The following is a 12,058-nucleotide window of genomic DNA, read 5'->3' as shown; positions in this document are numbered from 1 at the left end:
AACCCCGGATCCGAAGGAGGATTGCTTACGAAGAGAAACGAAGAACGAAGGTGATGACGTAAGCCATACAGGCTGCATCTTCGAATGGAAAACTTGCCGGAGACGAGACAGAAGCTGCCGGAGACGAGACAGAAGCTGCCGGGGACGAGACAGCGTGATTCATTTCAAACCCTAAAAACCCCCTAACCCAGCCGTACTCAGAGACAACCCATGATACCCTCCTCCCTAATCCCCTAACCCCCTAACCCCTAACCCCTAAATCCCTTAATCCCTAGCCCATAACCACCTAACCCCTAACCCGTCTCTTCACGACAAAGTTGACGCCAGGATCATCTGTGAGATCCGTCAGGGTCACGGCTGAGAAGATCTCAAATCAGGAAGCAAATAGGAAGCAAAAACTCGCTTGGTTAGACTTCTCGCCCGTCAGCATTACGCAATATTACGTGGTCTCTACATTGTCTCGTCCCCGGCAGCTTCTGTCTCGTCTCCGGCAAGTTTTCCCTTCGAATCGATCGAAGACCCCGCATGGGTCGTTCACCTCGACTTGCGACTTGCAAGCTTGCACCCTCGTTGGTCAATACCTCTATGGAATGTCATACGTTACATCGGGTATTTCACACTCAGACTGGAAATCGTCATACCAGTATAGCATAAAGTTATAATCGTAGAGCCATAAATTCATACCTCAGCCCAGCCTGGTCGCGGGTCAGAGGAATCGACAACGAGATCCCCGAGTCGACCTTTATCTGAACCTACTTTGGGTGAGGTGACATAACTCACAGCAACCACGAGGCCTACCACCCACGATTCCAACCCGCAACCCTTAACCCTTAACACCGCAACCCTTAACACCGCAACCCTTAACACCACAACACACCCCCAGCAAAACCCTCAGCAAAAAAAAAACACGTTCAAAATGTCCTCCCGGGAAGAATCATCCATAGACCTCCTAACCTATACATTCCAAGCGACCGTCTTCCCAACGTTGACGCTCGGGTTGGGGTATTTGATCGGGGGGAGCGCTATCGGTAGGGTGGGAGGGGTTGGGGTTTTTGAGGCGAAGGTGAGCTTTTGTGGGTGATTTGATATGTTATGGCGTAAAGAAAGAGAGGGGGGGGGGGGTTGCGAGCAGTGGTAGGGGCAGGGGTTGGGGTAGTGGTAGTGGTAGGGGATACGGGTGAAGGATGATCGCTGATTTTATGGGTTTTTTCTCGGCCTCGTGCTTTTTTTTCGTTCTCGTTCATATTCTTCTGACTGCTATTCCTCCCACCTCAATGACGACAACTTCGATTTTGCGGAAATTACCATGTCGAACAACGAAACACAACACGATACAACACCATACAACATTAAACAACACCGTACAACACCATACAACGCATCACAACACCCTACCTCACCACACGCCACGATCACCCCTGTCAAACGCAAACACCCTCTGACCACGGTAAACACGGTCTGGTACAGACACTCCCCTGGCTAGCGAAGACCCTCCTAGCTCCATGCTTGGTCGTCTCCATCCTAGCTCCGGCGGATAATATAACTTTTGGGGGGTTTTGGAAGTGTGAGTCGAGTTTTTAGCAGTTCTCGTTGATTACAGGTACCGTTACGACTCGGGGAAGGCTGATATGGAGTGCTTTTTTGAATCTGATGTTGATGTGCGATTTGTTGCGTCTTGTGGGATGCGTTATCGATCATCGATTATCGATTGTTTATATGGTGGCCGCTTTCAACTCGGTCTCAATCTCGGTCTCGATCTCGGTCGGCGTCGGCATCGTCATCGATATCGTCAACTCTTTCACCAAACCATCCCTATCACCCCTTCACCCCCTCAACCCCCGATCCCCCAATCTCGTATCCCGGGGGGAAAAAAACGCAACAGTCTGGCCCATCCCCGCACTGGCCATCATCACCCACCTGATCTCGTTCGGCTTCGCGCTCGTCCTGAATCGAGCGAGGTGGACGAAGGCGCCGGGTTGGTTGGTCGGAGGGGTTTCTTATAACAAGTCAGTACAGCGGGATTGTTTTTGGCTTTTTTTTCACTCGCCTTGCTTTGCCCTATGGCATCATTCCGAGTTTTTATTTCTTGAGGTCTTTTTTTTTCTCGGTTGTCGACTGCTGATACGTCCTCCCTGGTCTGTTGTGTTTGATCGTGGTCGTCTCTGAGCAGCGTATCGTCCTTCCCTCTATACACCCTGCTTGCCTACTTTCGTCTCAGCCAAACACAAACTCAGACCTCGACATCGGACTCGGCGCAAGGAGAAGGCTTGAGAGGACCGCTCTCGCACCTAAAATGGCGGATCTTGGATACCGACCAAGATCAGCTGGGTAGGGCGTTGGTGTATGTGGTCTTAAGTTGGTGGGTGATCGATGTGGCTCGGTGAGTCCTGCTCTTTTCGCTGAGAGGAGACTACAGAGAACGAGAGAGAGAGAGAGGTGTCTAGAAAAGCTGGCTGACATGACGATAAATTCTTCGTCTGGTCTGGAATGATGTGTATTGTGGTGGCGTTGGCAGAGCTCTGCTCAGGCCGGTCGTTGATCGGATGACGGTCGTGTGGCCAGCCGTCCAGTTGCCCGTCTACGACGAGGACGGAGACATTTCGGACGAGGATGAAGAACAGGAAGAAGAGGACGTCGAGGCAGCCTCCGTCCAGAGCTACGAAAGTCAGGCCAACAACACTTCCGCTGGACGTCACGTTCGAGCAGGCGGAGATGGTCATCAGGACGAGACCACGCCGTTGTTACCATCTTCCACCTCCAGTCTCACTTCTCGCCTGCCTTTCTTAGGGATCGGGTTCAACAACACTTTCCTCCCCGGTGTCCTTGCCCTGTTGATCGCCTTTATCCCTCCGCTCAAGAATAATCTCGCCGACCCGTCCGGGTGGGTAGGGAAAGTCATAGGTGGGACCCTAGGATGGGTGGGGTTGAGCTACATCGTCGTGGACGTCCTGGCGATCGGGGTCACTCTGAGGCAGGCCGAGGTGGATAAGAAGTGAGTCGTCTCTTATCCCAGAGACATGTTGATCTGCGTATTTGCATTTACCAAGGTGACGACTTGGCCTCGCTCGTGGGCGTAACAGGGACAAGAAGCCATTACCCCCGACTCTTGGGTCGGTTCTGCTCATCTGCGCTTGGAGGTACTTTGCCCTTCCTGCCATTTCCATCGCGATTGTCTATGGCATGAGGAAGCATCTTCCCATCGCCTCGTTCATCCACGATCCCGTCTTTGTGAGTCGCGCCATGGCACCGTCATGATCGTACGAGAGCTGATTGATATCCTATCTGCTTAGGCCTACGTCTTGGCAAGCACCGTCATCAGCCCGCCCCGCTTGCCGGCCCACCTGAATGCACACCTCGCATCCGTCTACTTGTCCGTCTACGCCCTCTATTTCGTCTCCTCAGTCGCCCTGGCGTACAGCATCTTGATCCCCGGAACGGGAATATCGTTCGAAAACAACTTTGACGTCAAGGGAGCCCTCAAGTCGGCCCTCGGGGGAGGCGTCGCCGGGGCCGCGGCGATGGTCTTGCAGGTCTTGACCTTGATGTGGATCAGGACGACGATGAACTATCAGTACCGTTATGGAGGGACCTTTGTCGAGACTCTGAAAAAGCTCTGGCACGAAGGCGGGATCAAGAGGTTTTACGCTGGATTGTGGGCGGCTTTGTGAGTTTGCAACGAGTCGAGGCGTTTTGAGCTGTTGCGGGATACTGATCTTGAGGGCTTCACAGGCTACAAGCTCCCATCTCGAGATTCGGAGACACCGCTGCCAACGCTGGAATCTTTGCCTTGTTATCGACGTTGACGTGGCCGGTCCTGGTCAAGACGATCGCGGCGTCCCTCTCTTCGGCGCTGTTTAGGATGACCCTGACGCCCATCGATACCTTGAAGACCACGCAACAGACCAAGGGAGGCGTCGAGGGTCTCAAGCTCTTGCGAAAGAGGGTTCAGAGGCACGGTGTAGGGTGTCTCTGGTGGGGTGCGGTAGCTACCGCCGGAGCGACGTTTGTCGGTCATTGTAGGTCTCGCACGAGCAGAACGAGATTTCTTGGACTGCGAACGCTTTCGCTCACTTTACTTCTACTCCCTCGAATATAGACCCGTGGTTTGGAGTGAGTTCCGATGGTGTGCGTGGTTTGGTTCTCCCGGTCTGATTGTCCTCTACTCCCCTCTAGACATACAACTTCCTCCAGGCCCATTTGCCCCAGGCTCACAACTTGTTCCAGCGGCTCTTGGTGAGTCAAGTCTGGCTTCTGTGCCTCTCGACCGCCATCTCATACCCTGCATCCGTCCCATCGCAGCGCCAAGCCGTCATCGGTTTCGCCGCTTCCATCGTCTCGGACACGATCAGTAACAGCCTGCGAGTGATCAAGACATACCGGCAAGTACACGAGACCAACGTCGGATACGGTCAGTAACCCATCGGGCGAGATCGATGTTGGCCAAATCGAGACCGCTGACCTGCAGTGGGTATTCACAGTCGACGCGGCGAAAGAGGTCATCGAGAAAGAAGGCTGGAGAGGCTTGTTTGGACGAGGGTTAATCACCCGTTACGTCGCCAACGGTCTTCAGGGCATCTTGTTTTCCGTGCTATGGAAGCTGTTCTCTGATCTGTGAGTTTTTTGGACCAGATTTCTGCGTCATTATACGTCTTATTTTTACCCGCTGCCGAATAGCATCGCGCAACACGGCAAATGAGCCGGTAAACCAGGCCAGGCCATCTGGACGGATAATCGACCTGAATATCGGGAACAGGACGTCGTGCAGGCGATCACAATTCTCCGCTCTTGTCGCTCGAAACTCGCTATTAGTATGTTGGTCGCTGTGCGGACCTCGCCAAAGAAAATGCAGACCCATTCCCGTTGTGTCTTGTGAATGTAAATATATCGTCGAGGTATTACATACATACGTTGAACAGGACTCGCTATCCGGTGGCCAAGGCCGATCAAAGATATTGATGTTGAGGTTCCTCCCACGTGTAGTCCCGGTGAGCAGATTCATCAATACCCCAAGCGCCGATGTCAATCTGATGTTTGCAGATCAAAAGGATACGCAAGTTGGGTTCAATGATGAGAGTCAGTATGGTTCCTGTGTTCTAGATAGAACAATTATTATTATTGAGTTTGGATGGAGTACGGTATGGCAGGGGAACTAGTTGAGTGCCGAGCAGAATGCTTGGAGTGAAATCGATTCCTCTATCCATGAGCGCCTGTATCTTCCGATTTACGCCCTTCCTTCTATGACGTCTCCATCTCTCCTGAATAGTGCCGCTGGTCTTTCTGACGTAGCCGCGAAATTCGTCAGCTTCGTGAAAAGCGAGTAGGTGGATTCCGGTATCATTGCTCGTGAGGTCCTGCCGGTCTTCAGAACTGGGCATCATGAAAGCAGGGTGTTAAGAGGGGTGGGACGATGATGAAGAGCAGAATGAGGGGCCTGTCGCGGCGTCAATATCAACAAATAGACCTTTGACACCCCCTCTTTTTCACCATGCAATGCAGGGCGAAGAGGAGGTGCTTGTTGAGGGTGGTTTCTTTCATCACCAGCCATGATGTTGCGCCGATGTAGTCCCTTAACCGACAGTGATGTAGATCTCAAGAAGACCTTGGCTGTGGCCTGATTCATTTTCTCTATGACCTGACAAACAGCCTGTTCCTTGTCGTCAAAGTCTCGCAATAAAGATTGAAGAAGATTGCAGGTGAGAAGCAGGTCTCTGTCAATCGGATAGTTATTGTGCATCTTCTTTATAGTTTGAATTGGCCGAAGTAACAAGTAGCGAGTCGAGCGAGATTCCAGACCTCGCCAGAAGAGCAAGGATGCGGTCGAGGTAAGCGAGGTAAGGATGCGATTGGGGCAACTAATTCCAGAAGTTTCGACCGTACAATCGTACTTTTTGCGTGAATCGTGAACCAAGGCAGACCATAGCTTTCCCCCCTGATCGCCTCGAATTCGGGCGGTGTGAATCAGTCATCAAGTGCAAAGTGGCCATGATATCAACAAAAGTGTCCAAGATCACCATTCGAGATGGGTCAGAAACGCTCCATCCATCGCGATTTCCTGTGCGGATATTCTCACTTCCTGACCAGGATCTCCTGGGTGGTCAGGACCTTGTGGCTGCAGCCGAACGTCTCTGGCCACAAGACTGCCCTGCGGCATCAGTGTAATATTGTCCGAGGCGTAGACGGGCGGAGGCATGCTGAGTGTGTAGACGGTACCTGGATTTATGACGCCCTTGGTTTCGTTCTTCGTGATCAGGAGGGTGGGCCCTAAACTGCTCGTGGTCCGGTTGATCAACCTGTCGATCTCGGGGTAATCGATCGACCCGTCTTCCCGGTGAGGAATAGGCTCGGTAACGAATTTCCCTGGCCTATGAAGACCGTCGTTCCAGAACACGTTGGCCATGGGCGCGGCATAGGTGGCAACGTCTAGAGTATGCGAAAGACAGGCTACAAAGCAGTTCCCTTTCGCTTGACGCTGTATCCCGGCCAGAGGACCGCTGAAACCTTGTCCGAAAGCGCCAGTCACCCTGTTCAACCGTGTCTGTATAACGATCGGCCACATGCTTCCAAGTTCGGCATCGTAGGCGGTGCTCATGTTGAACGCCATGAACAGGTCGGGAGGGCCCAAGAAGTTGACCATGGGCGTGATGTAATCGCGTCTTTTCTCAGAACACGCTGCTTTCCAGTGATCGTTGGTGAAGGTGGTATCGTTGAAAGGCAGGAGAGCCTTGATGTCGTCGGGATTGTTCTCGACAAGGCTAATGAAGATCCAGTATCAGCAAGACGTTGTTATCGAGACGGAGAAAGACAGATCACATACGCTCGCATGAGAGCCAAAGAAGTGAGATCGTTGGGAACGCCGTCGTCTGTATGGGGGCATCGTTGGCGGTAAGCTATCGGGACATGATATAGTGTTTATACTGCCTATCTCACAGTGACGAGCGACCTTCAGATCTCCAGGTGTGGGTATACCGTGCTTGTTGAAAAGATACCAAGTCTCGTTATATATTACATTGGACTCATTCCTGCAGGCGCGCAAGCCTTCAAGGTCTGGGTAATAGCCTTCCGGCCCGGCAGAGACGACTGTACGCGATTTAGAAGTTATTGAGAAGGTTCCAGGCGATCTCACGTATGGCTGGCTTCACTTACGTAGCGTTGGCAGGCACAATGAGACGAGGGCTACGCGCCATATGGTTAGGGCAGCCATCATCGCTCGATAGGTATGATCGCGCGATTCGAAGGAGGGTAGTATCGACAATTTCAGGTACGAGGAGATTGAAATTATCGGTCAGAGCTGTCTGTTGAACCGCTTGGCGATTTTGGCAGTAGTCCTTACATGTAGGAATCGCGTGCAGTGGCGCGAAATATGAAACGCGGAGATTTGAAGACAGCTGCGCGCGGGGATGAAAGGAACGCTCGAGATTTGGTGTTTGAGAGTAACTGAGTAGATCCCTTCGCGGATGAGACTTTGGCAGATCGATTGAAACCTATCTGTGGAGAGTCTTTCGGCTGTCACACAATCCACCAAGGCGCATATACCGCATCGGCGCGTGCTTATAATTATAGGCCACAGCGTGACAATGTAAGCCACAACTCTAGTAGGCATGGTACTAAGTCTGACATGAATATGACATGAAGTATACTGGAAGACTAAAGCTAAACCGTGCAGGGCAATGCTGAAACATGTCTTGTAAAAGGTGACCGGGGACGACAGTAGGTCTAAAGTCGAACATGCAAGATTGGCGCAAAACATTTTGGTTGTGTTCGCATTACAGCTCGTCCACATTGTACAGGGTCATGGGGAGAGGTTGATAGTCCCATGAAGGTCACTGGAAGCCAATGACAGCTTTTCATCATTTCGAAAGGTTACATTGACCCTTTTCACGTGGAATGATCAACTCAATCCGCTTTTCCGAACCCGTTAGCTTACTCTCACCGGCCCGAACGCCATCACCACCGTGGTTTCTACCTGAGTTCATGCGATCAAACAAGCAGGAATCGCGGCGACCCTGGCCGCAATGTCTCCCATTGAGTCTCGTCACTGCCCTATCTCTACATCTCCCCTGCCTGTGTCCCTTGTTTGTCCAATCGCTCTACAAACGATAGAAGGTGTGCCCCCACGTAGCCGTAAGCCTATTCAGAACGTCGTGACTCCGGATATAGCACATAAGTCTCCGCCCTGACAGCAAGCAGGTCCGATGTAGGACAGAATTGACAATTGTATAACGACAGTCGATCAGACTTGTGACTACGGTCTCGCCAAGGTGTTCAAAAGAAAGGCGTGCTACACCTGCCCGGCGGGTGTTGATGTTTGCGGGCTGCTCTCGAGAAAGTAAATCGGAACCACACACCGAACCGACGAACCAAGTTGCGAACCACCAAAATACGCGCTGAACCGACGATCCCGTCAGCAAACCCGTCGGAAGATGGTGGGCAACTAGGTTTACTTCCGAGCTGATGATCACGTAAATCGATCCGGAAGCATATCAAAAGATTTCGCCAAGGTCGATCATCGACCTGTGAGATTGAAACCTTGTAATTTCTGTTTGGTCTGCGACAAAAATCACATACATAGCAGAGGAGCTCGAGTTAGCAACCGTCATCATCGAACCCTTCATCGAACCCTATGTTGAAACGAATCCAGAAACGCGCAGAGAGGAAGGACCGGGAGGTAGCACCGCTCAAGAGCAAGAAGTCTACCGGGAAAGATTTAGCGATCTCGGAGTCAGAAAAGGACGAGGAATCAGGCAGTGAAGCAGGCTCGGAAGAGTCAGATGAGAGTGGGGAGGAAGATGGTAGAGACGAGTTGATGTCTATGAGCGGTGAAGGTGAGCAATCTAGCCGGTCAGAATTCGGTTGACTTCGCAAGCTGAAAGTCGGTATGGTCGGTAGAGGATAGCGATGAGGACGATGAGGATGACGAGGACGATGAAGAAGAGGGAGAAGACGAGGACGAGGACGACGAGATGAGTGAAGATGAGGACGATGAAGGTAAGCCAAACCCTCCCTCTGGCCGTCTTTGAAGCACCACGACTTCCACAAGCTGACTCGACCTCACCATACTTGCCATACTCGGTATCAGACGCTCCACCAGTCTCCCTAGACGATGCCATTTCTAAACCTATCTACTCTCTTCAAGAATCAGCTAGCGACGAAGAATCGTCAGAAGCCGAGGAAGGAGATGGGAAGGGAGAGGTGAAACCGAAGAAGAGGCTACAAGCTTGTATCTTGTGCCCGCAGAGACTGTTCAAGAACGATAAGATGGTAGAGGATCATGTGAAGAGCAAGGTAAGCACGTTGACTATTGTCTAGCCCATCTTGGATGCTACTTCTGCGACCGTGTAATCGAGTTGAGGCTGATACGATGGGAAACCTTGTCATATCACACGATGTAGAGTCACATCCGATCCCGAGTCCGGTTCGCTCAACGTCTCCTCGACCCGGATACCCTGACATCAGACGATCCGAGGGATATCGTCCTCGATATATTGGAAGAGTTGGAGAACAAGAAAGCGGGGAAGAAGGTTGGCGAGGAGAAGAAGAGCGGGAAGAAAGAAGTCGAGGTTGAGGGCGAGGTAGATGAGAAGAAGAAGGTCAGTATTACTGAGATAAGAGGGAGGAAGAAGGGATCCGCGCGGTGTTTTCCGCAGGGAGCACGGTTGTTGATCCTGATTTTGATTTCGCTGCCCGTTGGTTTCGACTCGTTCTCAGGCCGAACAGGGAAAGAAGCGGAAATGGAAAGAAGAGGCCAAGGTCGCCAAAGAAGCTCGGAGGGAGGCGAAACGTTCGAAGCCCGAAACCTCAATAGCACAACCGAAAGCTACGTCGACCGAGGCCAAGACGACCGCTGAGAAACCTACGGGCATGAACAGAGAAGCTCGACGAATCGAACAGCTGTTGGACTCGCTAAGTAAAGAAAGACGGGCCGAGCTGGAACCGACGTTAAAGGGCAAGAAGGGGAAGGAGAAGATCAAGTTGATCTTAGATGAGAAGAAGCGGGTGGTAGGTGGGACGCCGGGGGAGAAGAAGCTCGATGCAGAGGAGGTACCGGCACCGAGTCGGACACAGGGGAAAGAAGGGGAGAAGAAGAAGAAGAAGTCGAAGGGGGAAAAAAGGAAATCCGATCGGAAAGACTGAACATTAGTCGAGTTGATTTTTGGTAACGGATAAGAGTCATTAGTAGTAAGGATGTCTGAGATCTGAACTGATTGCCAGCAGCCGGTACACAGAGATCAATCGTCAAATACCCGGGTTTACCTTGCTGTTGTCACCCACCCACCTCTTTGTAACTTGCGATAGACGCCGCCCATGTCATGTCGTATGCGATATGCGATGCATTGACCTCGGACGCGACGTCGGTTTGAAGTTGTTGACCTGGAGTCGCCAAAAGAGACGACTCGTCTTTCCATATCCTGTATATCCTCCTGTACTGTATTCATTTCGAAAGCCAAGGCGACATGGCTTGCCATGACAAGTCGTAGACACCACGAGTCATAGCCATGTCGGACCAGACTTTTTATATAGACGACAACCCCACCGACCTGACTCGGCGGCTCCTCGCTTCATCACCCGGAAGCACCGTGACCTTTACCCTCGACGAACTCCTGCAGTCAGCCGATTATGCGGACAGAGGCAGTAAAATCCTCACGGGCGTCCTCGCCGTGTATCAAATGGCAGCTCGGCACACCGCACCGAGTGTAGCCGCACAGATCGCTCTGAGGGCGACTCAGTATCGGGAACAGTTTTGCGGGATGGAGTGTACTGGGTGTAGGGGGAAAGGTTACCCCCCGGACAGCCACTGGAGAGCGAGGCAACGATACCAGGGTGGCAAGCTTTGCTTGAGAGCCGATCCCGAGGAGTATCCGTAAGTCCGTTGCCATCCCCATCTCCATCTTGATGCGTCTTGGAGTTACAGACGTCTCCAATTACACCCCGTACCGAAACCTGCAACTTGTTTATCAAATCGATGATCGCTTATTTCACTTACAGAGAACTACCTATCAGCTGTTCTTCCTGCGCAGCAGACGGGAAGGAATGTAACGTCATCACCGAGAACATCGATATCTCCGATCCACACATGTGGGACTCGGAGGACGACTTTGACACCCCGTACAGTCCGTTCAAATGTAATCACGAAGATGACTGTGAATCCTGTACCTCTTCGCACCCGGAACACGAGACCGAACCAAAGGAAAAGGAACGACCCGTCATCGAGATCCCTGACCTCCTTCGTCTTGCGCCTACTCACACTCTCGCCGAACTGGATGACTATTTTGAAAAGAATCCCTGGGGATTTCCGGCCTCCCGTCAATGGGGCAACGACCATGAGACCGGGAAGAGCTGGCACGATCTGTTCTCCCTCTACACGGGGGCTCCATTTTCTCAACTAGGGTATTACGAGGATGATGATGGAGAACGCTCGACTGGATGGGTGGATAGAGAGATAAAGGAGCGATGGGTGAGGGAGTTGTTTGGGTATTTCCCCGGGGTGATCAAGGAGGTCGAGGACGTGGGTAGCAAGCTCGAGGTCGACTCCGATGAAGATGAAGCTCAGGTGGACGCGCAGTTGCAAGAAGGATCCCAAGCAAGGGAGGACACCGCTCTAAAGGGCCTCGCTACAACCTGGTCCATCGTCATCCCCGCATACATCTCCTCCGCTCCGTTTCCTCTCGACCAGACGACACAACCCCGACTGGATCTTCCGTACGACTGTCCGCCTGATTCACCTCCACCTTCTCCTGAACCAAAGTCACGTTTCCCAAACTTGCCTGGTTCGGTCGGTGGGCCCTCGGGAAAGGGTGCAGGCAAGAAGACGGCTGCAGCGAAGAAACAGACGCAGGGCAAGGCCGGTGGGTCAGGGGGATATGCTGGTGGTGGTGGAGTCAAGGGTGGTAAAGCTCAAGCTCCAGCCAACGGGAAGGGCAAGAAGGACAAAGGCAAGGGCAGCAGAGGCAGAGGCGGTGGGGGTAAGAAGGGTAAAGGACGCCAATCGGACAACGAATGGCCTAAGCGGGGAACATAACCCTCGATGTATCATAGCGGTCAAGGAAAAATACAGATGTTC

At 52.2% G+C, this 12,058-nt stretch overlaps 4 protein-coding genes across 4 annotated transcripts; 3 read left to right on the top strand and 1 right to left on the bottom strand.

Moving 5' to 3' along the window:
• Positions 1-471: 471 nt before the first annotated feature.
• On the top strand, positions 472-5,149 carry HD553DRAFT_301165 (mitochondrial carrier domain-containing protein). Its single transcript, XM_046178653.1, has 14 exons — positions 472-1,042; positions 1,468-1,564; positions 1,883-2,006; positions 2,171-2,380; positions 2,516-2,992; positions 3,081-3,228; positions 3,291-3,664; positions 3,730-4,016; positions 4,097-4,110; positions 4,174-4,233; positions 4,300-4,408; positions 4,479-4,611; positions 4,675-4,985; positions 5,046-5,149. The coding sequence occupies exons 1-13, from the start codon at positions 917-919 to the stop codon at positions 4,694-4,696; spliced, it is 2,181 nt and encodes a 726-aa protein (XP_046032948.1). The 5' UTR covers positions 472-916; the 3' UTR covers positions 4,697-4,985; positions 5,046-5,149.
• Positions 5,150-6,007: 858 nt separating this feature from the next.
• On the bottom strand, positions 6,008-7,945 carry HD553DRAFT_363787 (uncharacterized protein; the record flags this gene model as incomplete). The annotated part of the gene is made up of 5 exons (XM_046184035.1): positions 6,008-6,752; positions 6,815-6,887; positions 6,928-7,019; positions 7,144-7,385; positions 7,925-7,945. 5 exons carry the CDS (start codon positions 7,943-7,945, stop codon positions 6,008-6,010), a joined length of 1,173 nt encoding a protein of 390 aa, XP_046032947.1.
• A 621-nt stretch (positions 7,946-8,566) lies between these two features.
• HD553DRAFT_319320 (uncharacterized protein) lies at positions 8,567-10,342 on the top strand. The gene is made up of 5 exons (XM_046181006.1): positions 8,567-8,822; positions 8,887-8,985; positions 9,077-9,282; positions 9,390-9,587; positions 9,706-10,342. Exons 1-5 carry the CDS (start codon positions 8,621-8,623, stop codon positions 10,129-10,131), a joined length of 1,131 nt encoding a protein of 376 aa, XP_046032946.1. The 5' UTR covers positions 8,567-8,620; the 3' UTR covers positions 10,132-10,342.
• Positions 10,343-10,420: 78 nt separating this feature from the next.
• HD553DRAFT_319317 (uncharacterized protein) lies at positions 10,421-12,042 on the top strand. The gene is made up of 2 exons (XM_046181005.1): positions 10,421-10,858; positions 10,984-12,042. The coding sequence occupies exons 1-2, from the start codon at positions 10,494-10,496 to the stop codon at positions 12,014-12,016; spliced, it is 1,398 nt and encodes a 465-aa protein (XP_046032945.1). The 5' UTR covers positions 10,421-10,493; the 3' UTR covers positions 12,017-12,042.
• The last annotated feature ends 16 nt before the right edge of the window (positions 12,043-12,058 follow it).

The sequence above is a fragment of the Filobasidium floriforme genome (assembly GCF_021052385.1).
Source record: "Filobasidium floriforme strain CBS 6241 chromosome Unknown HD553scaffold_27, whole genome shotgun sequence".
Lineage (NCBI taxonomy): Eukaryota > Fungi > Basidiomycota > Tremellomycetes > Filobasidiales > Filobasidiaceae > Filobasidium > Filobasidium floriforme.
Note: the sequence above shows the minus strand (reverse complement) of the source record. Positions and strands in the feature narration are given on the sequence as shown.

Coding starts and splice junctions, on each gene's coding strand:
- HD553DRAFT_319317 (XM_046181005.1), top strand. CDS start 10,494: ATGTCGGACCAGACTTTTTATATAGACGACAACCCCACCGACCTGACT. Junction 10,859..10,983: donor GCCGATCCCGAGGAGTATCC/GTAAGTCCGTTG, acceptor TTTCACTTACAG/AGAACTACCTATCAGCTGTT.
- HD553DRAFT_301165 (XM_046178653.1), top strand. CDS start 917: ATGTCCTCCCGGGAAGAATCATCCATAGACCTCCTAACCTATACATTC. Junction 1,565..1,882: donor TTTTGGGGGGTTTTGGAAGT/GTGAGTCGAGTT, acceptor AAAACGCAACAG/TCTGGCCCATCCCCGCACTG. Junction 2,381..2,515: donor TGGGTGATCGATGTGGCTCG/GTGAGTCCTGCT, acceptor TGGCGTTGGCAG/AGCTCTGCTCAGGCCGGTCG.
- HD553DRAFT_319320 (XM_046181006.1), top strand. CDS start 8,621: ATGTTGAAACGAATCCAGAAACGCGCAGAGAGGAAGGACCGGGAGGTA. Junction 8,823..8,886: donor GATGTCTATGAGCGGTGAAG/GTGAGCAATCTA, acceptor TATGGTCGGTAG/AGGATAGCGATGAGGACGAT. Junction 8,986..9,076: donor TGAAGATGAGGACGATGAAG/GTAAGCCAAACC, acceptor ACTCGGTATCAG/ACGCTCCACCAGTCTCCCTA.